This window comes from Indicator indicator, chromosome 7, assembly GCF_027791375.1.
Source record: "Indicator indicator isolate 239-I01 chromosome 7, UM_Iind_1.1, whole genome shotgun sequence".
Taxonomy (NCBI): Eukaryota; Metazoa; Chordata; class Aves; order Piciformes; family Indicatoridae; genus Indicator; species Indicator indicator.
In genome coordinates, this window is record NC_072016.1 from 40,348,414 (window position 1) to 40,375,668 (window position 27,255).

Below are 27,255 nucleotides of genomic sequence, written 5' to 3' on the forward strand. Positions count from 1 at the left end.
AGATTACAAATATCCTCTCCACCCCTGGACCCCTCTGGACCAGCTGGAGGTCCTCCTGAGTAAAACCAGACCAGCATTCTCACACTTCCCCTGAGAGTCCTGGCTTGCCTCTGATTTTGCAAGTGGGGTGAAGCTATTTTGTGGCTTCTCCTTTCCCATTTTCTGAATTCTCCCAGTTTTACTTCAGTTGCCCATAAGCAGCCTGCTGGAATTCATGACCCAGTACGGAGCTGCAAATGATTTAAATGGGTTTTGTACATCAGTTTGGGGCAGGGTTTCAGGGAGAATAAAGATCACTCTGCTTTTATCATTCCCACCTCCTTAATGTAACCCCAATTAAAACACAGCAGCTGGCTTTAAATGAGTAATTCACTCTCTCCTCCTGATCTGACAGAGAGGCAAAACCATCTGAGTGAGGCATGTGGCATTGGGGCTTACTAAACATTGAGGTCTGGAGAGGGAAAGAGACTCAGTTCTTTTTGAGTGTTCCTCTGTTATGAAATTAGAGGCACAAACAAGGCCAAAACATCAACAACCAGGTGGTTTATTAACAAAGTGGACAGAACAGTGAAGAGAGAGAGGGGGAAATAGAGAGAAGGAGAAGAGGAAAGGAGTCTCCTTCTCTGGAGGCTTTCCTAACCCACCTGGATGTGTCCCTGTGTGACCTGCCCTGGGTGACCCTGCTCTGGCAGGGGGGTTGGAAGTGGGTGATCTCTGGAACCCACTCTGTGATTGTCTGATGGCATGAGGGTATGAATGCCTTCCATAAGTGAGGAGGCCTCCTATGGAGCTGTGACTTCAAATGCTGCAGATGTGCCTTCAAATGGGACAGTGACAATGTGAAAGATGGAGACTCTTCTCCTGTAGTGCCCAAAGTAGCGTATCCTGTAGAGGCCTGGCTCTGTGCCACCAGGGATGTGCCACTGGATGGTAACATTGCTCCTACCCAGGGATCCTTTGGTCCAGTAGAATCTGGCAGACAGACCAAAAAACTGTGGTCAGCAAGAAAATCACAGAAGCACAGAATGTTCTGGGTTGGAAGGGAGCTCCAAAGCTCAGCCAGCCCAACCCCCCTGCACTCAGCAGGGACATCCTCCACTAGATCAGGTTGCCCACAGCCCTCTCCAGCCTCCCCTTGAAGATCTCCAGCCATGGAGCCTCAACCACCTCCCTGGGCAACCTCTTGCAGTGTTCCAGCAGCCTCCTGCTGCAGAACTTGTTCCTCACATCCAATCTCCATCTGCTCTGCTCTGCTTTGAAGCCATTGCCCCTGGCCCTGTCCCTGCAGGCCTTTGGGAACAGTCCCTCTGCAGCCTTCTTGTAGCCCCTTCAGGTCCTGGCAGGCTGCTCTGAGGTCTCCCTGAAGCCTTCTCTTCTCCAGGCTGAACACCCCCAGCTCCCTCAGCCTGTCCACATAGCAGAGCTGCTCCAACCTCCTGATCATTTTCATGGCCCTCCTCTGGACCCTCTCCATCAGGTATATGTCCTTCCTGCACTGAGGGCTCCAGAGCTGGATGCAGTAGAGGCAAGGGATTTTTCATCCAGCCATGATGGAGCACTTGGGAAGACAAAGAGGAATCAGCTCTTCTTTTGATAGTGCCAATGAGGGGCACAACGAGGAGTTTAAACTAACTGAGGGAGATTTAGGCTTGGTAACTGGAAGACATTTTTACACTGAGGGTGGGGAGAGCCTGGCCCAGGTTGCCCAGAGAGTTGGGAGCTGCCCCATGGCTGGACCATTGCAGGTCAGGTTGTGTGGGGCTGTGAGCAACCTGCTCTGGTTGCAGATCATAGAATCCTAGAACCACCTGTGTTGGAAGGGAGCTCCAAAGCTCATCCAGCCCAACCTCTTCTGCACTCAGCAGGGACATCCTCCACTAGATCAGGTTGCACAGAGCCCTATCCAGCCTCAACTAAACTCCCTGGGCAACCCATTCCAAGATGCCCCTGCGGACTGCAGGTGAGTTGGACAGGGTCACCTTCAAAGCTCTCTTCCAGCCCAAACCACTCTGTGGTCCCTTGATAAGCCAGAGTCAAGAGAAAAAACTGATTCTTGTGGCCTTAACAAGTTCACCACCCAAACAAGAACTAATCCATCTCCAGGAAGCATCATCCACAGGGACAAGACCAACATACAGCTGGCAGCTGTGAAATGAAGCCCTTCAAGTTAGCTGATAAAGGACTTTTGAGGGTGTCAGTGATAGGACTTGGGGGAATGGAGCAAAAGTAGAAGTGGAGAGATTGAGATTGGGTGTGAGGAAGAAGTTGTTGGCCAGGAGGGTGGTGAGAGCCTGGCAGAGGTTGCCCAGGGAGGTGGTGGAAGCCTCATCCCTGGAGGTGTTTGCAGCCAGGCTGGAGGTGGCTGTGAGCAACCTGCTGGAGTGTGAGGTGTCCCTGCCCATGGCAGGGGGTTGGGACTGGCTGAGCCTTGAGCTCCCTTCCAGCCCTGACAGCTCTGTGATTCTAAGCTAAAACCAAATCACTACCTGGAGCCCATGGAAGAGGGAAATCTGGTCAGGGCACCCACCTGGTGTCCCAGGAGGCATCATTCTGTACCACCTGCCAGCTGGCTGCACTGCTGTTGTGCCTCTCTACCGTCAGGAAGTTGTGTTCAGTCTGCAGTGAAAAGGACAGAGTCAGGTAGGCAGGGAAGGGACAGGCATGTCCCCACTCTGCTGTGGCACTGTGGAAACTGGAGGAGGGCCTGTGCACCTGCAGCCCAGAAAACCAATCACATCCTGGGCTGCATCCAAAGCAGCACTGCCAGAGATGCAGAGAGGAGATTCTGCCACTTTGCTGTGCTCTGGGGAGACCTCACCTGCAGTGCTGTGTGCAGGTCTGGAGCCCTCAGCACAGGAAGGACCTGGACCTGATGGAGAGGGTCCAGAGGAGGCCATGGAAATGCTCAGGGGGTTGGAGCAGCTCTGCTGTGGGGACAGGCTGAGGGAGCTGGGGGTGTTCAGCCTGGAGAAGAGAAGGCTCCAGGGAGACCTCAGAGCAGCCTGCCAGGACCTGAAGGTGGTTACAAGAAAGCTGCAGAGAGACTGTTCCCAAAGGCCTGCAGGGACAGGACCAGGAGCAATGGCTTCAAACTGGAGAAGGGCAGATTTGGAACACTGCAACAGTTGCCCAGGGAGGTGTAGTATCCCTGGAGATACTTAAAGTAAGGCTTAATGAGGCCCTGGGCAGCCTGATCTAGTTGGGGATGTCCCTGCTGAGTGCAGAGGGACTGGACTGGATGAGCTTTGGAGGTCTCTTCCAACACAGACCATTCCATGACTCTGTGGTTCTCCCTCTGTGCTTCACTGGCAGATGTGGGCAGGGCAGGCACAAATCCTTGCAGTTTGCTGCCAAAGCACAAATGTAAGCTGAGAAGATGCAAAGAATAAGCAAAGAACTCAGTCAGTGGAGAGAGGATGGAGAGGTGAGGTGTTCACTGCCAGTGCCTGTGCCAGGGCTGCTGGGAGGAGTTGGAGGCTTGTCATTGTTGTATTAAAACAGTGCATCAGGCTGAGAGGATGGAGAGCAGAGACTGTGCTGGCCATGCCTGGGTGGCCCTGGACACCAACACAGAAAGGGTCTGGCCCAATGCACAACCTGGGTGCCTTCAGAACTAGGAAGAGATCCATCAGTGGTGTCCATCTGACCAAACTAAGAACTTTGCCCCAGAAACATTCTGGGGGTGTGAATTCCCAGTGGAGATGCTAAAGGGAGAAGCTCTCTGCTCCTTCTCCTTTTTTCAAGGAGAAAAGGCCCTGGGAGCACACAATCCTCCTCCTGAAACCTGAATGGCAAAGATCAAAATGTACCAGGGAGTAACTGCATTGGCCAAGGAGGCTCCTGGGGTGCATGAAGAAGAGTGTGGCCAGCAGGTCAAGGGAGGTGGTTCTCCACCTCTGCTCTGACCAAGTAAGGACACAGCTGCCTCCTGGCTCCAGTTCTGGGCTCCCCAGTCCCAGAGCTCCAGGGAACTGCTGGAGAGAGTGCAGGGCAGGCTGCAAAGATGCTGCAGGTCATGGAGCAGCTCTGTGAGGAGCAAAGGCTGAGAGCCCTGGGGCTGAGAGCTTGCAGAAGAGCAGCCCCAGAGGGGATCTGAGCAATGCTCAGCAAGAGCTAAAGGAGCTGTGGGCAGGGGCAAGAGGCTGGGGCCAGGCTCTGCTGAGTGGTGCCCAGGGCCAGGCCAAGGGGCAGAAAGTGGAAGGCAGGAGGTTGGAGCTGAGCAGGAGCAGAAAGTTGTTTGGGGTGAGGGTGCTGGAGGGCTGGAGCAGGCTGCCCAGAGAGGTTGTGGAGTTCTCCTGGTGTGGAGAGCTTCCAACCCCCCCTGGGCATTGTGCTCCTGGGCAAGCTGCTGTGGGTGCCCTGCTGTGGAGCAGGGCTTGGAGTGGATGCTCTCCAGAGCTCCCTTCCAACTTTCACCACGTTGCCATTCTGTAAATATCCCCTCCCCCCACAGCTCCCCAGCTCCAGCAGTACCCTCTCATATTTACCACATTCTCTGCAGAAGTCCTGGGGTTGGCACCTACAAAAGTGACTTCAGCAACTTCACTCTGGGGGGAAAATGGAGATTCACTTATAGACTGAGCTGCACATGGCACAGGAGAGCATTCCTGGGAGATGCCATAGGAGTTTTTAGTGCTTTGGCTGTGGCTTTTGGGGTTGGCTTTCCTTTGGAGTGGGTCCAGAGGAGGTCAAGATGAGCAGAGGGCTGGAGAACCTCCCCTATGGGGACAGACTGAGAGAGTTGGGGCTGAAGAGAAGGCTCTAGGGAGACCTCAGAGCAGCCTTCCAGTACCTGAAGGGCTCCAGGAGAGCTGGGGAGGGACTTCTGGCAAGGGCTGGGAGTGCCAGGATGAGGGACAATGGCTTTGAGCTGGGAGAGAGGAGACTGAGACTGGAGAGGAGGAAGAAATTGTTGAGAGTGAGGGTGGGGAGAGACTGGAACAGGTTGCCCAGGGAGGCTGTGGCTGCCCCCTCCCTGGAGGTGTTCAGGGCCAGGCTGGATGAGGCCTTGAGCAAGCTGGGCTGGTGGGAGGTGTCCCTGCCCATGGCAGGGGGTTGCAACTGGATGATCTTGAAGGTCCCTTCCAACCCAACCCATCCTGTGGTGCCATGCCAGGAAGAGTGCAGGGCTGCTATTTCCCTCCTCCTTCAGCCATTTCAGCCCTGCTCATCACAGTGACCCTGCCCTGCACACCTCCTCTCTCCTCTTCAATCGTCTGTGCTCAGAGCAAGGAGATCTTTGTGGTCTGAGAGCACCACAACCCTCAGGAACAGAAGAGGACTTTTCCAGCTGAGGGGTCAGAACATAAGGCAGTTGGAAGGAAAGCCTTGGAGCTCTCACCACTTGGTACTGTGGCCTCACTTCTTGGAGCACGTCCCCGAAGGTCGTGTTGGGCGGCGCGCGATCCACCGCCAGAGCTGGCACCAGGGTGAGGTTGGCTATGTTGAAAACTGGGGGCTCTGGACCAGGTGGCAAGTCCTGGACTGTGTTCTGGTGGGGAGGGAAGATGAACTCATCATGCACACATCTTGGTAACCAGCAACTCCCTGGCGAGGCACACCCCTGCTGTGGCTCTTCCCCCCCTGCTCTGGCAGGAGGGTTGGTCTGGATGATATTTTGAGGTCCCTTCCAGCACCTAATATTCTGTGATTCTATGATTCTGTGATTCTCTGATTCTCTGATTCTGTGATCCTATGATTCTTTGATTCTCTGGTTCTGTGATTCTGTGAGTCTATGATTCTCTGAATCTGTGATTCTATAATTCTAAGATTCTGGAATTCTGTGATTCTCTGATTCTTTCTATGATTCTCTGATTCTCTGATTCTGTGATTCTCACACTGCACAACCTCTCTAGGCATCCTGCTCCAGCCCTCCAGCACCCTCACCCCAAACAACTTTCTCCTCCTGCTCAGCTCCCACCTCCTGCCTTCCACTTTGTGCCCCTTGCCCCTTGGCCTAGCCCTGGGCACCACTCAGCAGAGCCTGGCCCCAGCCTCTTGCCCCCCCACAGCTTCTTTAGCTCTTGCTGAGCATTGCTCAGCTGCCCTCTGGGGCTGCTCTTCTGCAGGCTCTCAGCCCCAGGGCTCTCAGCCTTTGCTCCTCCCAGAGCTGCTCCAGTCCCTTCATCACCCTTGTAGCTCTCTGTTGGACTCTCTCCAATCTATCCCTTTCCCTCTTGAACTGGAGAGTCCAGAACTGGACACAATATTCCAGATGTGGTCTAACTAGAGCTGAGTAGACAGGCAGGAGAACCTCCCTTGACCTGCTGCCCACACTCTTCTTAATGCACCCCAGGTCACCCCTGGCCTTCTTGGCCATCAGGGCACATTGCTGTCCCATGGAGCACTTATTACCAACCAGGACTCTGGGGTTCTTCTCCTTGGAGCTGCTTTCCAGCAGGTCACTCCCCCCACCACCTGTAGTGTACATCTAAGCATGTGGAGCAGCAGGTGACACAGAGACCACTTGAATTACCGTGGCAATGGCCCTGGCCAGTCCTCTGTAGAGCTGGATGTAAGCAGCAAGGGTGTGTGGCCCATAAATTGTTGACGCCGCCTCGTAGCGCTGAGCCTAGCAAAGGACAGGGTTAGAAAATGAGGGCTTGAAGGACTGGTTCAAGACCTGCACCACACCTCAAGGGTTTATTGTCTCCCTCTACTGCTAGAGAGACAGCCCAGCACTTGCCTAAGTATTCCTGCTGCAATTTGAGGTCACTCTTTGTCCACCCAACCCACCACAGGCAGGGAGGGACAGTCCCTCTTCCTGTCCTTTCACACTGTCAAAGGTTTCTGAGGCAGGTCATCTCCCCTCCAACTTTTTGGGTTGGACAAACCTCCCAGTTTAAAGTTTCTAAACCCAAGGAGTCCATCCAGTGGCCCACAGCAGAGTTTTGGGGAACCTTCCAAGTGGGTCTTCCAAGACCTGCTCTGTGGTCTTTCCCATAGCAACACAGCACTGCCGTTCAATCATCACCATACAACCGTCCAGCTCCCAGTCCTGCTTCTGGTGGCTTGGCCACCTTGTGAAGATAATTTCTCATTTACCCAACCCATCAAGAAGCTCCTAGACCAGACCTGAGCTCACAGGAGTGGGCACATCTGGCCATTTCCACACAAACCCATCCATGCTTACCCTCCAGCTGCAGGCACAAAACCACCTTGGCCCTTGGACCACATCACTGAGGGCAGAATAGACAACGGAGGTCTCATGGTTGCTGCCTCAGTTTCTTCAGCTCTTTGTGGCAGAAGACTCTAATCATAAATAGTTCCACAGAGCCAAAAATCCCAACTGAATTAACTGAGTGTGCTTAGTGCTTCCCAATTACCTGGTACTCTTCATAGGTGGTGATGTAGTGGGTGTAGACATTGCACAGACCCGCAATGACGACGTCCATTCCGGCTCTGCCGTGGGAAGCAAATTCCTAAGGCAGGGAATAAATCACTCAGCGCCTGAAAACTGCTGCATGCACAGTTAAAGAGCTGTGGTTATTGCTTGGGTTGCTATTATTGTTGTTGTTGTTATCACTAGTCATCATTATTATTAGACATTATTATCAGCAGCATCTTTCTTTTCCAGAGTCACAGCTTGCACTGGGTTGGAAGGGAGCCTCAAAGCTCATCTTGGCTGACCCCCTGCAATCAGGGACACCTCCAGCTAGAGCAGGCTGCCCAGGGACACAGCCAGGCTGAGCTTGAATGTCTGCAGGCATGGAGCCTCAACCCCCTCCCTGGGCAGCCTGTGCCAGTCTCTCCCCAGCCTCACTGTGCAGAACTCCTTCCTGATGTCCAACCTAACTCTGCCCTGCTCCACTTCCAAACCATTGCCTGGATCCCATCTCAACGAGCTGGTGTTGCTTTAATGGACTGACACTTGATCTGCTTGGCTCTTCTGTGGAGGATACCAAACCTCCACACCAACCAAACCAAAAACCCAAACAAAAACAAAAACCCAAACAAAACCAAACAAAACTCACAAAAAACATAACCAACCACCCCCCCAAAAAAAAAAAACAAAACACAAATAAAACCCAAACAAAACCAAAAAACCCCAAACCAAACCAAACCCCCACAAACAAAACCAAACAAAAAAACCCCAAACAAAACCCAAACAAAACCCGAAACCCCCCAAACAAAACCAAAAACCCCCAAACAAAACAAACCCACAAAAAAACCCAAACAAAAACAAAACAAAACCCAAATAAAACCCTCAAACAAAAAAAAAAAATCAAAAACCCCCAAACAAAACAAAACAAAAACCCAAACAAAACCCCAAAACAAACGATGCTCTTTCAGTCAGCACAGGCAAAAGCTGCCTGAAGCAATTGTGAGGCACAAGAGCCTTGAGCTGAGGCAGGAGAAGACAGGGGAAGAACCAGGAGTATGAAGAACCAGTGAGGTTCTCTTAGATAGGCTGCACCTGGCCAAACCTCTTTCTCTGCAACTTACTCTTTTAACAGCTTCCCGTAGCCTGCGGCCAGACATGGTCCTGGGGACATGAAGGGAACAGTGTCAGTTTCCACAAAGGCAGGGAGCCAGGGCAGGGGTCACTGGCTGGATACACCACCAGGAAATTCCAGAGTGCTTGCAGTGCTGCTCAGCTGTGATGAGCTCAACCCAAACACCTCAGGACATTTCACACACAGCGTCGTAGTCAGGGTGAGGCTGGAGGTCAGAGTGAGAGAGAGAAATCCCAAAGCCCCAGCATGGTGGGGTTCGAAGGGAGCTCTGGGGATCACCCAGTCCAACCCCTGCTCAAGCAGGGCACCCACAGCAGCTTGCCCAGGACCTCAAAGGCCAGGGGGGTTTGGAAGCTCTTCAGAGAATAAGACTCCACAACCTCTCTGGCAGCCTGCTCCAGGCCTCCAGCTGGCATTCTCCAGCAGCTCCATGTCCTTAGCCATCAGTGGTGATCATGATTCCCACTCTCAATCCAAACCACAGCACTGCACCAGCTGTGGGAACATCAATTCTAGCCCAGCCAAAACCAGGAGAGCTCTTTCACCAATGGATAAATGTTGAAGCACCCAAGGCCCATCCTAATCCCTGAGAAAGCCTTCTGAGGGCCACGGCAAGGAATCCATATCATAGTTCTAGATTTTATGTGTCTTGTAAATGTAGCTTCATTTGCTTCCAAGCCTTCAGAGCCAGCCTGGTGATCAGAGCCTAATGGGATGAAATTCTGTGGCAGTTTAGGCCAATGGGATGAGATTGAACAAGGCTAAGTGCAGGGTTCTACACTTTGTCCACAACAACCCCAAGCAGCACTACAGGCTGGGGACAGAGTGGCTGAAGAGAAGCCAGACAGAAAGGGACCTGGGGGTGCTGGGTGATAGTAGCTGAACAGGAACCAGCAGTGTGCCCAGGAGAGCCAATGGCATCCTGGCCTGGATCAGGAATAGTGTAGCCAGCAGGACAAGGGAGGTTATTCTGCCCTGTGCTCAGCACTGCTCAGGCCACACCTTGAGTGCTGTGTCCAGTTCTGGGCTCCTCAATTTGAACTTTCCAATCCTATCCAATCCATGTGTGGAGTGTTTTTCACAGGCTCACAGGATGTGAGGGGTTGGAAGGAACCTCTGGAGAGCTTCCAGTCCAACCCCCCCACCCTGCCAGAGCAGGAGCAGAGAATCCAGCACAGGGCACACAGGAACACATCCAGACAGGGCTGCAAAGGCTCCACACAAGGAGACTCCACAACCTCTCTGGGCAGCCTGCTCCAGGGCTCTGGCACCCTCCCACTCAAGAAGTTCCTCCTCCTGGTGAGCTGCAACCTCCTGGGCTGCAGTTTCCATCCCTTGCCCCTTGGCCTATGCCAGGGCACAAGTGAGCAGAGGCTGTCCCTGTGCCTTCCTTCCTGCCCCCCAGCCCTCAGCTCTTGACAGACATTGAGCAGATCCCTCTCAGCCTTCTGCTCTGCAGACTGAACAGCCCCAGGGCTCTCAGCCTCTCCTCCCCAGGCACTGCTCCAGGCCCTTCAGCAGCCTTGCAGCCCTCCCTTGGCCTCTCTGCAGCAGATCCCTGTCCCTCCTGACCTGGGGAGCCCACAACTGGATGCAATATTCCAGCTGTGGCCTCAGCAGGGCAGAGGAGAGCAGAGGGGGAGGAGAACCTCCCTGGCTCTGCTGGCCACACTCTGCTGCATGCAGCCCAGGACCCCCTTGGCCTTCTTGGCCCCCAGGGCACATTGCTGTGCCAGGCAGAACTTGCTGCCCCCCCAGCACTGCCAGCTCCTTCTGCTTGGGGCTGCTCTCCAGCAGATCCCCTCCCAACCTGTCCTGCTGCAGTTTATTCTTCCTGCCCAGCTGCAGGACTCTGCTCTCATCCTTGCTGACCCTCAGGAGGTTCCTCCCTGCCCAGCTCTCAGTCTGTCCAAGTCTCTGAATGGCCTCACAGCCTTCAGGTGTCTCAACCAAGCCTCCCACTTTGCTGTCATCAGCAAACTTGCTGAGCAGACCCCGTCTGTCTGTCTGTCTGTCCCCTCATCAGTGTCATCGATGAAGATGTTGAACAGGACCAGACCCAGCACTGATCCCTGGGGCACTCCACTGGTCACTGCTCTCCAGCTGGACTTGGCACCACTGACCACCACTCTCTGCACTCTGTTGTGTAACCAGAAGGCAGAGGATGCTCCAGGAGACCACTCAATGTGTGCCAGGTGCTGGCCAACCAACTGGAGAGGTCAGAAGAGACCTTGTGCTACCACTTGGTTCTTCTGGGGCAGTCTGTGTGCCAGCCTGCTGATGGGGCTGGACTCAAGCATCACCATCATGTCCAGAGAGCTCCCTGCTGCTGGGGCTGCAGGCATCTTGACCAGCAGAGATGGGCCAGAGCTGCCTGGGTCATGCCCTGCTGTGTTCCTGCCTCACAGCCTTCAGGTGTCTCAGCCAAGCCTCCCAGTTTGGTATCATCAGCAACTGCTTTGGGAAAAGTTAAAGAGAGCCTGCTTTGCTCCCTATAAACCCAAGAGAAGAGGTTTGAAGGAAACCTTGCTGGCTGCAGCACAGAGAGAAGGAGCCAAGAGAGACCTACGTGAGCTCTCCAGGGACAGCGATGATGGCCAGGGATCCAATGGTAGCTATCTGAACATCCACGATGTCAGGGTGCCATGGGTGAGGCCAGCTCATCTGAGGGGGGGAAAAACACTGGGGGTGACTTTTGTAGCAAAAAACCAAAGCAAACCAAGCCAAAACCCAACCAAACAAAGAAACAAAAAACCCCAAACAAAAGCAAACAAAAACCCCAAAGAAAAACAAACAAAAGCCCCAAACAAAAACAAACAAAAGCCCCAAACAAAAACAAACAAAACCACAAACAAAAACAAACAAAACCACAAACAAAAAAACCCAAACAAAAGCCCCAAACAAAAATAAAAAACGCAAACAAAAACAAAACAAAAGCAAACAAAAATCCCAAACAAAACCCCCCAAAAAGAGGGCCAAACAAGAACAAACACAAAAAACCAACCAAAAAAAACCCCAAACAAAAACAAACAAAACCAAAACCCCCAAAAAACCCCAAACAAAACAAAAACCCCAAACTAACACAACGAAACCCCAAACAAAAACAAAGAAAAGGCAAAAAAAACCACACCAAACAAAACCCCCAAACAAAAACCCCAAACAAAAACAACCAAAACCCAAATAAAAACAACCAAAACCAAAAACCCCAAACAAAACCAAACAAAAACCCAAAACCCAAACAAAACCAAACAAAAACCCCCAAACAAAAATGAACAAAACCCCAAACAAAAACGAACAAAACCCCCAAACAAAAACAAACAAAACCCCCAAACAAAACCAAACAAACCCTGCCCAAAAAAACAAACAAACAAAAACAAAACAAAAAACCCCACACCAAAAAAAAAACCCAAAACCCCAAACAGTTAGCTTGGGGAAGTCTTCCTTCTGAAACTCATCAAGCAGGAAAATGAAGTTCCCTTGGAGACAAACCCCTGGGCAAGCATTTTCCCTCCACCAAGTCCTGTGGCCCTGTCAGCACCCTGGGTAAGGCTGTCACAAGAAGGTTGATGCCAAAGGGGTGCCTTTAAAGCAAAGTGTGGTAAAATCAGGTCAGGGTGGCACCAAGAAGCCCTGCCCCTGGAAAAAGGATGGTGGTAGGATCAGTGAGGTTGAACATCTGATCAGGAAAGCAGAAGTGACTGAGTCAAATCATAGACACACAGAAGCCCTGCATGGTTGGAAGAGACCTCACAAGATCACGGGATGCCAGGGGTAGAAGGGAACCAAAGAGATCATGGAGTCCAAGCCCCACCTCTGTGCAAGCTGAGAGTCCTGGGGCTGTTGAGACTGGAGAAGAGCAGCCCCAGAGGAGATGTGAGCAATGCTCAGCATTGAAAAGAGTATAACCAGGAGGTCAAGACATGTTCTTCTCTGCTCTGCCCTAGTCAGGCCACAGCTGGAGTCCTGGGGCCAGTTCATGGCTTCCCCAGTTCCAGAGGCAGGGAACTGCTGGAGAGAGCCCAGGGCAGGCTGCAAAGCTGCTGTGAGGAGCAAAGGCTGAGGGCCCTGGGGCTGAGAGCCTGGAGAAAAGCAGCCCCAGAGGGCATCTGAACAATGCTCAGCAAGAGCTAAAGGAGCTGTGGGGAGGGGGCAAGAGGCTGGGGCCAGGCTCTGCTGAGTGGTGCCCAGGGCCAGGCCAAGGGGCAGAAAGTGGAAGGCAGGAGGTTGGAGCTGAGCAGGAGGAGAAAGTTGTTTGGGGTGAGGGTGCTGGAGGGCTGGAGCAGGCTGCCCAGAGAGGTTGTGGAGTCTCCTGGTGTGGAGAGCTTCCAACCCCCCCTGGGCATTGTGCTGCTGGGCATTGTGCTGTGGGTGCCCTGCTGGAGCAGGGGGTGGAGTAGATGCTCTCCACAGCTCCCTTCCAGCCCCCAGCATGCTGTGTGATCAGCAATAGCTGCACTTCCCAGGGCCACACAGCAGCAGATCCTTACCTCTCCAGTGCTGAAGAGGATGGGCTTGGGTCTGTGGCAGGCTTTGGTTTCATTGGATGGCTCTCCCAGCAGCATGTCCCGAATTCCATCCCAGAATGGGTCCCCTTCCACTGAGCCTTGAGGGGACAACCAAACCATCTTGTTAATGCTGTTCCTTCAGCAGCTGCCAGACAGAAAATGCATTTATTGTCCTCTCCCTGCTGATAAGGGCTGGGATATTTCTGAGGAGGTTCTGACCTTTGCTGGAGTGGTCTGGAAAAACCAAGATTTAGCCTCCCTGGGTTCCAGGTTCCCTCTTGGCAGCCAAGGCTGCCAAGAGGGAACCTGGAACCCAGGGAGGCTAAATCTTGGTTTTTCCAAAAGAGAAAGCTCCCAACCAGTTGTTTCTTCTCCCCCTGCCCCCACCCAAAACTTCTGCACCTACCTTGGGTGAAGTTGAAAGCCCCCACTCCATCAATTGTCCCTGCTGCAAAGCTGTGACCTAAGGCTGGTTTGCAGGTTTTAGCCTTCATCAAAATGAGAGAAAAAAAAGGGGAAAAAAAAAAAAAAAAAAGAGGCATTTTAAACCCTGTTCTCAATGTGCTGAGAAGATTAGAGCATTTCTCCCTTCCTCATCCCTCTTACAGTGTGGGTAGTGTTGAGCTCCACTGTGACACTGCTCATGTTCACCCACTGGTGAGCTGTGCCCAGGGCTCCTGTGACCTCCTGGGAAGCTTCTTCATACAGCTCCTAAGGGACACACAAGGGGGAGGGAGGGAGGAAAAGCCTTAAGGAAGAAGAAATTAGGAACCACAGCTCTGAGGAGATGCAGCTTTAGGAATCAGAGAATCACAGAATGGTTTGGGTTGGAAGAGCCCTCTGAGCTCACCCAGTCCAACCACCAACCCAACCACACCATGACCACCAAACCATGGCCCCAAGTGCCATGGGAACTCTACCACCTCCCTGGGCAGCCTGTTTCCAGGGCCTGATGTCTCTGAGTGCTGTTAGGAGTCTTCATCACCATTTTGTTTTACCCATCAAGACACCTCTGAGATGTGTGCATGGGAGGGAGGGGAAGACTAGAAGGAGCAGCAGCCACATTATGTAGTGATGAGGAACACTGAGATTAAAAGCTCAAACCAACACCTGCTGGGACCAGTGGGACCAGCTCAGACCAATCATCTGCTGGGACCAGTGCTGTTTAACATCTTCATCAGGGACATGGGCAGTGGCATTGAGGCTCCCTCAGCAGGTTTGCAAGTGACACACTGGAGGGAAGGGATCCATCCAGAGGGGCCTGGGCAGGCTGCAGAGCTGGGCACAAGCCAACCTCAGGAGGTTCAACAAGGCCAAGGGCAAGGTCCTGCAGCTGGGGCAGGGCAATCCCAAGCACAGATCCAGGCTGGGTGAGGAGTGGCTGGAGAGCAGCCTGCAGGAGAAGGCCTTGGGGGTGTCAGGTGGTGACAAACTGCCCAGGAGGCAGCAATGGTCCCTGGCAGCCCAGAGCCAGCTGAGTGCTGAGCTGCATCCAGAGCAGGGAGAGCAGCAGCACAGGGAGGGGATTCTGCCCTCTGCTCTGCTCTGACCCCACCTGCAGCACTGCCTCCAGCTCTGGGGCCCCAGCACAAGAAGGACCTGGAGGAGGCCACCAAGATGAGCAGAGGGCTGGAGAAGCTCCCCTGTGGGGACAGACTGGGAGAGTTGGGGCTGTTCAGCCTGGAGAACAAAAGGCTGCAGGGGGACCTTAGAGCAGCCTTTCAGTACCTGAAGGGGCTCCAGGAGAGCTGGGGAGGGACTTTGGCCAAGGGCTGGGAGTGCCAGGATAAGGACAATGGCTTTGAGCTGGGAGAGGGGAGAGTGAGAGTGGAGAGGAGGAAGAAATTGTTGAGAGTGAGGGTGGGGACACTCTGGAACAGGCTGCCCAGGGAGGCTGTGGCTGTCCCCTCCGTGGAGGTGTTCCAGGCCAGGCTGGATGAGACCTTGAGCAACCTGTGCTGGGGGGAGGTGTCCCTGCCCATGGCAGGGGGTTGGCACTGGCTGCTCTTTAAGGTCTCTTCCAACCCAAAGCACTCAGTGACACTGCAGCAGTTATGATGCTGCAGCTCAGCCAACCTCTGCTTGCTGAATAAGCTCTTCTTGCAAGTCCATGCACAGGGACTTGAGAGCCACTGCTATCTTCATGAAGAGAAGTGCAGGGATGCTGAGGTGACACAGGGCATCCACACTCTGATGCTGTCACTCACCCTTGCCTTTGAGTAGATACGCTGCCCGATGATCCTTGTGCTCTCAAACATGTCACCCCCAGGCCCTGTGGCTATGCACATGGCTGCCTGTGGAGAAGAAGTCTGATGAGTGACCAGATCCTGTGGAGGACATGTGGCACTGCAGATCAGTTCACAGGTGATGGGCCAGGCTGTGGCACCTAACTGCTTCTTGCCACCCACCCTACAAAGCTGGGCACTGGGTTACCACATGGTGTAGGTGAAGACTTCTTAGACTCTCAGGTAGTGACAGGGCTGGGGGGAATGGAATAAAACTGGAAGTGGGGAGATTCAGGCTGGATGTGAGGAAGAAGTTCTTCCCCATGAGAGTGGTGAGAGCCTGGAATGGGTTGTCCAGGGAGGTGGTTGAGGCTCCATCCCTGGAGGTGTTTGCAGCCAGGCTGGATGAGGCTCTGGCCAGCCTGATGCAGTGTGAGGTGTCCCTGCCCATGGCAGGGGGGTTGGGACTGGCTGAGCCTTGTGCTCCCTTCCAACCCTGACTGATTCTATGATTCTATAAGGCAAACCTAGAGTTATGTGGTATAACCCCAAAGAAAAGTCCTCCAGAGGCTGGAGAGTCCCAGGGGGATGAGCAGCTTGTCCCAGGATATTGCAATCTGTTGTTATTATTATCTGCAGCCCAGAGAGCCAAGCAGAGCCTGGGCTGCAGCAGGAGAAGTGTGGCCAGCAGGGCCAGGGAGGGGATTCTCCCCCTCTGCTCCACTCTGCTGAGACCCCACCTGGAGCTCTGGGTCCAGGCCTGGAGCCCCTAGGCCAGGAAGGCTGTGGAGGGGCTGGAAGGGGTCCAGAGAAGGGCCAGGAGGAGGAGCAGAGGGCTGGAGCTGCTCTGCTCTGCAGACAGCCTGAGAGAGTTGGGGTTGTGCAGGCTGGAGAGGAGAAGGCTCCCAGGAGACCTTCTGGTGGCCTTGCAGCATCTGCAGGGGGCTCCAAGAAAGCTGGGGAGGGACTTTGGAGGGTGTGAGGGAGGGATAGGAGTGAGGGGGCTGGAGCAAAAGTAGAAGTGGGGAGCTGGAGATTGGCTGTGAGGAAGAAGTTGTTGGCCAGGAGGGTGGTGAGAGCCTGGCAGAGGTTGCCCAGGGAGGTGGTGGAAGCCTCATCCCTGGAGGTGTTTGCAGCCAGGCTGGAGGTGGCTGTGAGCAACCTGCTGGAGTGTGAGGTGTCCCTGGGCATGGCAGGGGGTTGGGACTGGCTGAGCCTTGAGCTCCCTTCCAGCCCTGACAGTTCTATGATTCCATGATTCCATGAATCCATGAATCCGCAAGGTTGGGAGCCTGATCAGACTTGGTGGCTGTTATGGTTTGAGGCTGGTACTTTATCCTAGTGTCTTAGTTATACACAAGAAGAGGAACTTTCTGGACATCTTTGAGTAAATGAAGTAGGGGATTGGCTGTAGAAGAATCATATAGATCTGTCTATATCATTCCATCTGTTTGCTGACTGGGATAGTTTGCTGCACAAACTGTTCTGTCTCCTTTTGGCTGCTTCTCTCTGCAGCTTTGCAAGGCTTGCTCCCTTAGCTCTCTCTTTCCTGAGCTTCTGCTGGCTCATATTGGGGCAGGGAGCTACTGGAGAGAGTCCCACAGAGGGCTCCAAGGATGATGAAGGGACTGGAGACTGCCCTAAGAGGGGAGGCTGAGAGCCCTGGGGCTGTTTGGTCTGAGAGGGGATGTGATCACCAGAAGACATTTGGGCTGAAGAACCCAAAAGCAAAGGCTGTGAGGACAAGACACAGGGACTTCCTGAAAGGGGTGTCCAGAATGCTCCAAAAAGAGGTGATCTTTGGTTTCTTGTCCTCTTCACTCACAGCAGCCCACCACATGGCTCTCTGTTTGCTGTCCCACCTTGAATTTCCCCCTCACCAGAAGACACATGGACACTTGGGCTGAAGAACCCAGAAGCAAGGGCTGTGAGGACAAGACACAGGGACTTCCTGAAAGAGGTATCCAGAACACTCCAAACAGAGCTAAATGTTTGGTTTCCTGTGCTCTGCACACACAGTAGCCCACCAGCAGCTCTCTATTTGCTGCCCCATGTTGAGTTTTCTCCACCCCCCCCCCCCCCCCCCCAGAAGCTGAGACAGACCAGGTAGGATGCACTTACCCCTCCCGTGGGACAGGTGCTCTGGGGGTTGTTGCATGACTCCCCTGTGTTGACACAGAAGGGGCCTCTGGTGTTGGGGGACACATCTCCCAGGTTGGAGGATGCAAAGGCAGCAACGAAGGAGCCCTGCCAAAAGCAGAGGTGGTCAGGTGGTCCCTCAGCTGCTCCTCCCCAGCCCTCTTCTCCAGACCCTCCCCCAGCTTTAGAATCATAGAATCAGTCAGGGCTGGAAGGGAGCACAAGGCTCAGCCAGTCCCAACCCCCCTGCCATGGGCAGGGACACCTCACACTGCATCAGGCTGGCCAGAGCCTCATCCAGCCTGGCTGCAAACACCTCCAGGGATGGAGCCTCAACCACCTCCCTGGACAACCCATTCCAGGCTCTCACCACTCTCATGGGGAAGAACTTCTTCCTCACATCCAGCCTGAATCTCCCCACTTCCAGCTTTGTTCCATCCCCCCCAGTCCTGTCACTCCCTGATAGCCTAAGAAGTCCCTCCCCAGCTTTCTTGGAGCCCCCTTCAGATCCTGGAAGGCCACAAGAAGGTCACCTCGGAGCCTTCTCTTCTCCAGACTGCACAACCCCAACTCTCTCAGTCTGTCCTCACAGCAGAGCAGCTCCAGCCCTCTGCTCATCCTGGTGGCCCTTCTCTGGACCCCTTCCAGCCCTTCCAGAGCCTTCCTGGCCTAGGGGCTCCAGAACTGGATGCAGTACTCCAGGTGGGGTCTCACCAGAGAGGAGCAGAAGGGGAGAATCCCCTCCCTGGCCCTACTGGCCACACTTCTCCTGCCATCAAGGATGCCATTGGCCTTGTTGGCCAGGAGGACACCCTGCTGGCTCACAGTCACCCTGTTGTCCCCCAGCACTGCCCATGGGTTTCTGCAGCAGGGCCAGGCCCCCACCTCTCCAGGCAGCATGCCCCTGTTCCTCTCCTGCTCGAAGAGGCAGGCGGCGTAGCCCACGTTGTCGCTGTTCACCAGGCGGTTGCTGTTGTTCATGCTGACTGGGTGCACTGCAAACCAGCTGCAGGGGAGGAGGAGCACACACAAAGCAAACCTCTTGGTCAGTCTGGCCTTTGACAGGTGGCCCAGGGGGAGAATTCTCTGTGGGAGAGTACAAACATAGGCTGCAGGTACCTTGGGGATGGCTTGAGGAGGGCAGGTGGAGGGAGTCTCTCCTCCCCTTCTCCTCTGCCATAGGAACGGGGAGTGGTTGGAAGTAGCTGGTCCCTACACTTGGGATGGGAAAAGCCTCAAGGGCTGTGAGACCTCCAGAACAGGAGTTACTTTCATAGCACATGAGAACTCCTCCAAGTGCTGCCTTACAAGGAAAGGGAGGGTAGCAACCATGCAGCCTCCCTGAGTAACAAACACAGACATCACCACTGGCATTTCATAGAATGATGGAATGCTAGGGGCTGGAAGGGACCTCTGGAGATCACCCACTCCAACCCCCTGCTCCAGCAGGGCACCCACAGCACAATGCCCAGCAGCACAATGCCCAGGGGGGGTTGGAAGCTCTCCACACCAGGAGACTCCACAACCTCTCTGGGCAGCCTGCTCCAGCCCTCCAGCACCCTCACAACAAACAACTTTCTGCTCCTGCTCAGCTCCAACCTCCTGCCTTCCACTTTCTGCCCCTTGGCCTGGCCCTGGGCACCACTCAGCAGAGCCTGGCCCCAGCCTCTTGCCCCCTCCCCACAGCTCCTTTAGCTCTTGCTGAGCATTGCTCAGATGCCCTCTGGGGCTGCTCTTCTGCAGGCTCTCAGCCCCAGGGCTCTCAGCTTTTCCTTGTAAGAGACCAAGAGGACTGATGGCTATGGTGGTCCAGTTCTTGAAGCCACAAGGACTTAGTGCCTTAATGATCAGGGCCACCAAAAGTTATTTCCAAACTGAACAGGCTCTTTCCCGAGTGTAAAGAGGGGTTTGGATTCTCTTGCTTCAGAAAAACAAGGAGGAGCCAAGAATGTAGAAAAGGAAGAAAAGGAACACTTTTCATCCTTACAAAAAAGAGAATCTTCCTCTTCCTCTTAACACCATCAGCCTCTCACTTGTGACCATCAAGATGAGGGAGGGGATTCTGCCCCTCTGCTCTAAACTCTGCTCAGACCCCACCTGCAGCACTGCCTCCAGTTCTGGGGCCCCCAGCACAAGAAGGACCTGGAGCTGCTGGAGAGGCTCCAGAGGAGGCCACCAAGATGCTCAGAGGGCTGGAGAACCTCCCCTGTGGGGACAGGCTGGGAGAGTTGGGGCTGTTCAGCCTGGAGAAGAGAAGGCTGCAGTGAGACCTTAGGGCAGCCTTCCAGTACCTGAAGGGCTCCAGGAGAGCTGGGGAGGGACTTTGGCCAAGGGCTGGGAGTGCCAGGCTGAGGGACAATGGCTTTGAGCTGGGAGAGGGGAGACTAAGAGTGGAGAGGAGGAAGAAATTCTTTGCACTGAGGATGGGGAGACTCTGGCACAGGCTGCCCAGGGAGGCTGTGGCTGCCTCCTCCCTGGAGCTGTTCCAGGCCAGGCTGGATGAGGCCTTGAGCAGCCTGTGCTGGTGGGAGGTGTCCCTGCCCATGGCAGGGGGTTGGCACTGGATGAGCTTTAGGGTCCCTTCCACCCAACTAATTCTGGGACTCAGTGATTCCAAAGGAAGCAAACCCAGCCATGGATTTGTTGCTGCATGTTCCTTCATTTGCCTGGCGCTGGCCTCTGAACTTCAAGCAGCTGAATGCTGCCCTGCAGTGTTGGTAGGAAAGGTACCATAAACACTGCCTGTGGGCATGGCACACTCCTCATGGCACCACAGGGTGTTAAACAACCAAGAGAAGAGGAGTCCAAAGGGTCCTGGAGATGCCAGCACTGGAATCTGCTTGGCTGGGGACAGTCAAAGCCCCAGAGGGGGCAGGCTCCAGCAAGAGCAGCTACAGACACCTTCCCCAGATAGCTGTGGGCTGTGCCAGGAGCTATGCCCAGCTGTGGGTGGGCCAGGTGCTCCTTTGTGTCCCAGAGCAGATGGGGGAGGCTGCCCTGCTTTAAGCACTGCTGGACTCTCCCTCAGTCTTTACTCAGAGAATTGTGGAACTGTAGAATTGGTTTGGTTGGAAGAGACCTTTAAGAACATTGAGTCCAAGCATTACCCCTGCACTGCCAAGTCCTCCACCAAACCACAGAATCACAGAATCAGTCAGGGTTGGAAGGGACCCCAAGGCTCAGCCAGTCCCAACCCCCCTGCCATGGGCAGGGACACCTCACACTGCATCAGGCTGGCCAGAGCCTCATCCAGCCTGGCCTTGAACACCTCCAGGGATGGAGCCTCAACCACCTCCCTGGGCAACCCATTCCAGGCTCTCACCACTCTCATGGGGAAGAACTTCTTCCTCACATCCAGTCTGAATCTCCTCACTTCCAGCTTTGTTCCATTCCCCCCAGTCCTGTCACTCCCTGATAGCCTAAAAAGTCCCTCCCCAGCTTTCTTGGAGCCCTCTTCAGATCCTGGAAGGCCACAAGAAGGTCACCTCGGAGCCTTCTCTTCTCCAGACTGAACAGCCCCAACTCTTTCAGTCTGTCCTCATAGGAGAGGTGCTCCAGCCCTCTGCTCATCCTGGTGGCCCTTCTCATGGCCCTCAGCACCACATCTCCACAGCTTTGACACCCCTCCAGAGATGGGGACTCCACCACTGCCCTGGGCAGCCTGGCTCAGGACTTGACAACTCATTTCCCAATGCAGAACATAAACCTCCTCTTGAGGACCAGACCTAACATCTGGAGGCCATTCCCTCTCATGCTATTGCTCAGCAAGTTTGCTGATGGCACCAAGCTGTGTGGTGCAGCAGACACAGTGGAGGGAAGGGATCCATCCAGAGGGACTTGGACAGGCTGCAGAGCAGGGCACAAGCTGACCTCAGGAGGTTCAACAAGGCTAAGGGCAAAGTCCTGCAGTTGCATCAGGACAATCCCAGGCACTGAGAGAGGCTGGGCAGGGACTGGCTGGAAAGCAGCCCTGAAGGAAAGGCCTTGGGGGTGCTGGGGGAGGAGAAGCTCAGCAGGAGCCAGCAGTGAGCACTTGCAGCCCAGAGAGCCAAGCAGAGCCTGGGCTGCAGCAGGAGAAGTGTGGCCAGCAGGGCCAGGGAGGGGATTCTCCCCCTCTGCTCCACTCTGCTGAGAGCCCACCTGGAGCTCTGGGTCCAGGTCTGGAGCCCCTAGGCCAGGAAGGCTGTGGAGGGGCTGGAAGGGGTCCAGAGAAGGGCCAGGAGGAGGAGCAGAGGGCTGGAGCTGCTCTGCTCTGCAGACAGCCTGAGAGAGTTGGGGTTGTGCAGGCTGGAGAGGAGAAGGCTCCCAGGAGACCTTCTGGTGGCCTTGCAGCATCTGCAGGGGGCTCCAAGAAAGCTGGGGAGGGACTTTGGAGGGTGTGAGGGAGGGAGAGGAGTGGGGGGGATGGAGCAAAAGTAGAAGTGGGGAGCTGGAGATTGGCTGTGAGGAAGAAGTTGTTGGCCAGGAGGGTGGTGAGAGCCTGGCAGAGGTTGCCCAGGGAGGTGGTGGAAGCCTCATCCCTGGAGGTGTTTGCAGCCAGGCTGGAGGTGGCTGTGAGCAACCTGCTGGAGTGTGAGGTGTCCCTGCCCATGGCAGGGGGTTGGGACTGGCTGAGCCTTGAGCTCCCTTCCAGCCCTGACAGTTCTGTGATTCTATGCTTGCTACTTGAAAGGACAGACCAGCCCCCAGCTGGCTCCAACCACCTTTCAGGGAGTTGTAGAGAGCCAGAAGGTCTCCCCTCAGCTTCCTGCCCTCCCAGACCCAGCTGGGGGCAATGCTGCCTGAGCAGGGGGCAGTGGTTGGAAGGAGAGCTGCTGCAGACAGACAGAACTGCTCCAGAGCTGTGGATTAGGAGGATTTGGAGAAAAACTTTGTTCTTCCAGTGCTCAGTACCTGAGAAGGCCTAGGTCCTGTCCTTGCTCATCCACCATCTTCAGCACCACCATTTCTTTGTCTGTGTCAGATGCATACCTGGATGAGAAGGAAGCAGGGAGAGATCATTAGCACCAGAGCCATGGTCACACTCTGCACTGCTCAGACATCTCACCAGCCTCCAATCACCCAAGCAAAGGAGGAGGTTCTTCCAGGAGTTACCAGAGCACAGGGACACCTCCAAGGATCATCTCAAATCAGCTGTGAAGGTAAGGGAAGAGTTATGGCTGTAGCTGACCTCAGATGCTGATTCCCCAGGGGCTGGAGAGAGGAGATCCAAGGATGCAGTTGCACCAAGGATGGCACTTCAGTGCTGCCTGACTCCAATGCTGAGGTCTGCTAAAGACTTTTTTTCTTCTTTCCATGCTTTTTAATCAAAGCCTGAGGTTGCACCCAATGCCCCACGTGCTTGGAGGGGCTAACCACAAACTTCCACCTTGCTCTTGCAACTCATTTTGGGGGCTGGGATGCACACATCCGAGGGGCAGGATGGCAGCAGTGTCATTCTGCCCTGGTATTGGAGTTACCAGAGCACAGGGACACCTCCAAGGACCATCTCAAATCAGCTGTGAAGGTTAGGGAAGAGTTATGGCTGCAGCTGCCCTCAGATGCCGATTCCCCAGGGGTTGGAGAGAGGAGATTCAAGAATACCAGGATGCAGTTGCACCAAGGATGGCACTTCAGTGCTGCCTGACTCCAATGTCAAGGTCTGCTAAAGACTTTTTTATTTCTTTTCATGCTTTTTAATCAAAGCCTGAGGTTGCACCCAATGCCCCACGTGCTTGGAGGGGCTAACCACAAACTTCCACCTTGCTCTTGCAACTCCTTTTGGGGGGTGGGATGCACACATCCAAGGGGCAGGATGGCAGCAGTGTCATTCTGCCCTGGTCTTGGCTCCACATTTCCAACCACCCCACAAATAACCAGATCCAAAGGGGCCAGAGGGCCAGCACATGGTGCCAGCTGAGGCCTCCTCTCCAGAGCTCTGTTTCTCTCCTGCTTGGAGGAGCTCTTACCTGCTTCGTTCAGAGGCTGGGTTCTCAAGATAGGAGAAAGGGCTTCTGTTGATCTGGCTGTTCTCTACAGTGCCTCTGTTGATCAAAATCCTGCCTTTCTTCATGTTCTGGTGTGCTGTGTCAATGCTCTGGGAACAGCAGCAAGGTAAGGGAGTATTGGCCCACGTGTGTAAGGCAGAGGTGAGATACCTGGAAAGCCTCTCTCCTTCCCTCCTTGTTGCTCCCCAAACCTTCCTTGGAATTTGGGGGCTTTTTTATTTCCCCTTAGATAGGCTAAAATCCTCAAGGAGGGGAGATTGAGACTGGAGAGGAGGAAGAAATTCTTTACAGTGTGGGTGGGGAGACACTGGCACAGGTTGCCCAGGGAGGTTCTGGATGTCCCCTCCCTGGAGGTGTTCCAGGCCAGGCTGGATGAGGTCTTGAGCAAGCTGAGCTGGTGGGAGGTGTCCCTGCCCATGGCAGGGGATTGGAGCTGGATAGTCTTTAAGGTCCCTTCCAACCCAACCCATTTGGTGATTCTCTGATTCTGTGACTCCTAATCCTCATGGAAGATCATTCCCCAGGGTCTCCAATGACTCCTGGAAGAAGGACTTGCACACAGGGCTGTATCTGGAGTGTAAAACACATTTTGTTGATGTGTTTTTATTTGCCCAAAGTCCTCCTTACCCAACCCCAGCTTTCCCCATCTGCTTCCCAGGTAGAGTGCAAGGTTCCTAACTCCATACAATCACAGAACCAGAGAACAGCTGAGCTTGGAAGGGACCTTAGAGATCATCTACTGCAACCTCACCACCATGGGCAGGGACACCTCTCAACTCCTAAAGCAGCTGAAGGGTTGTCTGAAGGGGCTGACAGTTTGCTCCTCCCAACCCTGACAGACCCTTCCCATGAGCCTGGGGAGCCACTGGAGCAGGTTGCCCAGAGACATTGCCAAGCCTTCATGAAGGTGTTCCAGGCCAGGCTGGATGGAGCCTTGAGCAAGCTGTGCTGGTGGGAGGTGCCTCTGCCCATGGCAGGGGGTTAGAACTGGATGGTCTTGAAGGTCCTTTCCAACCCAAACCACTCTCCACAGCTCCCTGAAGGGAGGTTGGAGTGAGGAGGGGACAGCCTCTGCTCCTTGGTGGCAAGAGACAGGAGCAGAGGAAATGGTTCCAAGCTGCCCCAAGGGAGGCTCAGGTTGGATGTTAGGAAATATTTCTTCACAGAGAGGGCTCTCAGACATTGGAACAGGCTGCCCAGGGCAGTGCTGCAGGCACCATCCCTGGGGGTGTTCCAGCAGAGTGTGGAGCTGGTGCTGAGGGACATGGTTTGGTGCTGAGCCTGCAGTGCTGGGTGGAGGGTTGGGCTGGGTGAGCTTGGAGACCTCTTCCAACCCAAACCATTCTATGAAAACTCTAATATTTTGCAATCCTCCACAAGTATCTCTTTCTTAAACAACGACTTGAAGGCTTCTGGGGTCTTTAGCTGATGTCACTGTCAACCATAGCCCAGCTCCAAGTGTGTTTTAAGACTCCAGCCTTCAGGAGTTCCACCACAAACAGCACAGTGAGAGCTTCCTCAGGTATCTCAAAATCACAGAATCATTCAGGGTGGAAAGCCCCTCAGGATCACCAACTCCAACCCAGAGCCCTACCCTACAAGGCTCACCCCTAAGCCATGGCCCCAAGCACCACATCCAAACCACCTTCAAACACCTCCAGCCTTGGGCACTCCACCACCTCCCTGGGCAGCCTGTGCCAATCTCTGACCACTCCTGCTGGCAAAACCCTTTGCCTAATGTCCAGTCTGAGCCTGCCCTGCTGCAGCCTGAGGCCATTCCCTCTTGGGCAGTCCCTGGGAGAAGAGACCAGCAGCAACCTCTGCACAACCTCCTCTCAGGGAGCTGCAGAGAGCAGGAGCTCTGCCCTCAGCCTCCTCTTCTCCACACTAACCCTCCCCAGCTCCTTCAGTCTCTCCTCATCACATTTCCTCTGCAGGCCCTTCCCAGCTTCCTTGCCCTCCTCTGCCCTGGCTCCAGCACCTCCACATCTCTCTGTGGGCTCTGAGGAGCCCCAAGCTGGGCACAGCACTCGAGCTGTGGCCTCAGCAGTGCCCAGCACAGGGGGACAGTCACCTCCCTGCTCCTGCTGCCCACAGCATTGCTGATGCCAGCCAGGATGCCAGTGGCTTTCTTGGCCACCTGGGCACACTGCTGGCTCCTGTTGCTCAGCACCCCCAGGTCCCTTTCTGCCAGCAGCTTCCCAGCCACACTGCCCCAAGCCTGTAGCTCCCCATGGGGTTGTTGTGACCCCAGTGCAGGACCTGGCACTTGGCCTTGTTGGAGCTCATCCCTTTAGCACTGCCCCAAGCCTGTAGCTCCCCATGGGGTTGTTGTGACCCCAGTGCAGCACCTGGCACTTGGCCCTGTTGGAGCTCATCCCTTTAGCACTGCCCCAAGCCTGTAGCTCCCCATGGGGTTGTTGTGACCCCGGTGCAGGACCATGGCTCTGTTGATGCTCATCCTGTTAACGCTGCCCCATCTCCTCCCACCTTTCTCTGCCCATGGGCTCCTGAGCCATCAAGCTGCTTGACACCAACCTTCACAATGCCATTGACTATGGCATTGAGGGAGGGCCTGATGAGCCCTTTGCTGGTGATCCACAGGAGGGTGTACTGGAAGTAGCCCCCAGGCCCCGAGTGCGTGTGGGTGCCGCTCAGGATGACGTTGTCCTGCCGGTAGAGGTCACCGTACTTGCTCTGCAGCTTCTTCAGGACCTAAGAGGAAGGAGGTGGTCCTAGGGAAAAAACCTTTTTCACATAGCCTAGAAAAAAAAAACCTTTTCCACATAGCCTAGAAAAAAAACAACAACTTTTTCACATAGACTAGAAAAAAAAAACGTTTTTCACATAGCCTAGAAAAATACCTGGTTTTCACACAGCCTAGAACAAAAAATCTTTTTTTCACATAGCCTAGAACAAAAAATCTTTTTTTCACATAGCCTAGGAAAAAAAACCCTTTTTCATATAGTCTAGAAAAAAACCTTTTTCACATAGCCTAGAACAAAAAATCTTTTTTTCACATAGCCTAGAACAAAAAAAACCTTTTTCATATAGTCTAGAAAAAAACCTTTTTCACATAGCCTAGAAAAAAAAAACCTTTTTCATATAGTCTAGAAAAAAACCTTTTTCACATAGACTAGGAAAAAAAAACTTTTTCATATAGCCTAGAAAAAAAAATCCTTTTTCACATAGCCCAGAACAAAAAACTTTTTCACATAGCCTAGGGGGAAAAAAAAGCTTTTTCACATAGCCTAGAAAAAAACCTTTTTCACATAGCCTAGGAAAAAAAAAAAACTTTTTCACATAGCCTAGAAAAAAAAAAACCTTTTTCACATAGCCTAGAAAAAAAAAAAACCTTTTTCACATAGCCTAGAAAAAAAAAAAACTTTTTCACACTGCCTGGAAAAAAAAACCCTTTTTCATATAGCCTAGGAAAAAAAACCAAAACTTTTTCACATAGCCTAGAAAAAAGAAACTTTTTTCACATAGCCTAAAAAAAAGAACCTTTTTACATAGCCTAGAAATAAAACCCTTTTCCACATAGACTGGAAAAAAAAACTTTTTACATTGCCTAGAAAAAAACCCTTTTTCATATAGCCTAGGAAAAAAACCCTTTTTTCACATAGGGGATCTGATCAATGTCTCTCAAGAGCTGAGGGCTGGGGGGTCAAGAGGGAGGGCAGAGGCTCTGCTCAGGTGCACCCTAGCATAGGCCAAGGGGCAAGGGATATAAACTACAGCCCAGGAGGTTCCACCTCCACATGAGGAGGAACTTCTTGAGTGGGAGGGTGCCAAAGCCCTGGAGCAGGCTGCCCAGAGAGGTTGTGGAGTCTCCTTGTGTGGAGCCTTTGCAGCCCTGTCTGGATGTGTTCCTGTGTGCCCTGTGCTGGATTCTCTGCTCCTGCTCTGGCAGGGGGCTGGACTGGAAGCTCTCCAGAGCTCC

The 27,255-nt window shown here is 53.7% G+C and overlaps 1 protein-coding gene across 1 annotated transcript in view; it reads right to left on the reverse strand.

Moving 5' to 3' along the window:
- Nucleotides 1–782: 782 nt before the first annotated feature.
- Nucleotides 783–27,255, reverse strand: part of LOC128967976 (putative neutral ceramidase C) — a 35,617-nt gene continuing 9,144 nt past the window's right edge. Inside the window, exons 4-20 of the mRNA XM_054382290.1 lie at nucleotides 25,851–26,027; nucleotides 23,274–23,401; nucleotides 22,219–22,296; nucleotides 18,211–18,331; nucleotides 17,308–17,433; nucleotides 15,169–15,255; nucleotides 13,568–13,672; nucleotides 13,368–13,449; nucleotides 12,944–13,059; nucleotides 11,026–11,120; nucleotides 8,446–8,485; nucleotides 7,326–7,421; nucleotides 6,476–6,571; nucleotides 5,342–5,491; nucleotides 4,488–4,547; nucleotides 2,528–2,616; nucleotides 783–972 (exon numbers count right to left, since the gene is read on the reverse strand). Of these exons, the coding sequence (XP_054238265.1) occupies nucleotides 783–972; nucleotides 2,528–2,616; nucleotides 4,488–4,547; nucleotides 5,342–5,491; nucleotides 6,476–6,571; nucleotides 7,326–7,421; nucleotides 8,446–8,485; nucleotides 11,026–11,120; nucleotides 12,944–13,059; nucleotides 13,368–13,449; nucleotides 13,568–13,672; nucleotides 15,169–15,255; nucleotides 17,308–17,433; nucleotides 18,211–18,331; nucleotides 22,219–22,296; nucleotides 23,274–23,401; nucleotides 25,851–26,027 (1,836 nt within the window). The remainder of the gene's footprint in view (nucleotides 973–2,527; nucleotides 2,617–4,487; nucleotides 4,548–5,341; nucleotides 5,492–6,475; nucleotides 6,572–7,325; nucleotides 7,422–8,445; nucleotides 8,486–11,025; nucleotides 11,121–12,943; nucleotides 13,060–13,367; nucleotides 13,450–13,567; nucleotides 13,673–15,168; nucleotides 15,256–17,307; nucleotides 17,434–18,210; nucleotides 18,332–22,218; nucleotides 22,297–23,273; nucleotides 23,402–25,850; nucleotides 26,028–27,255) is intronic.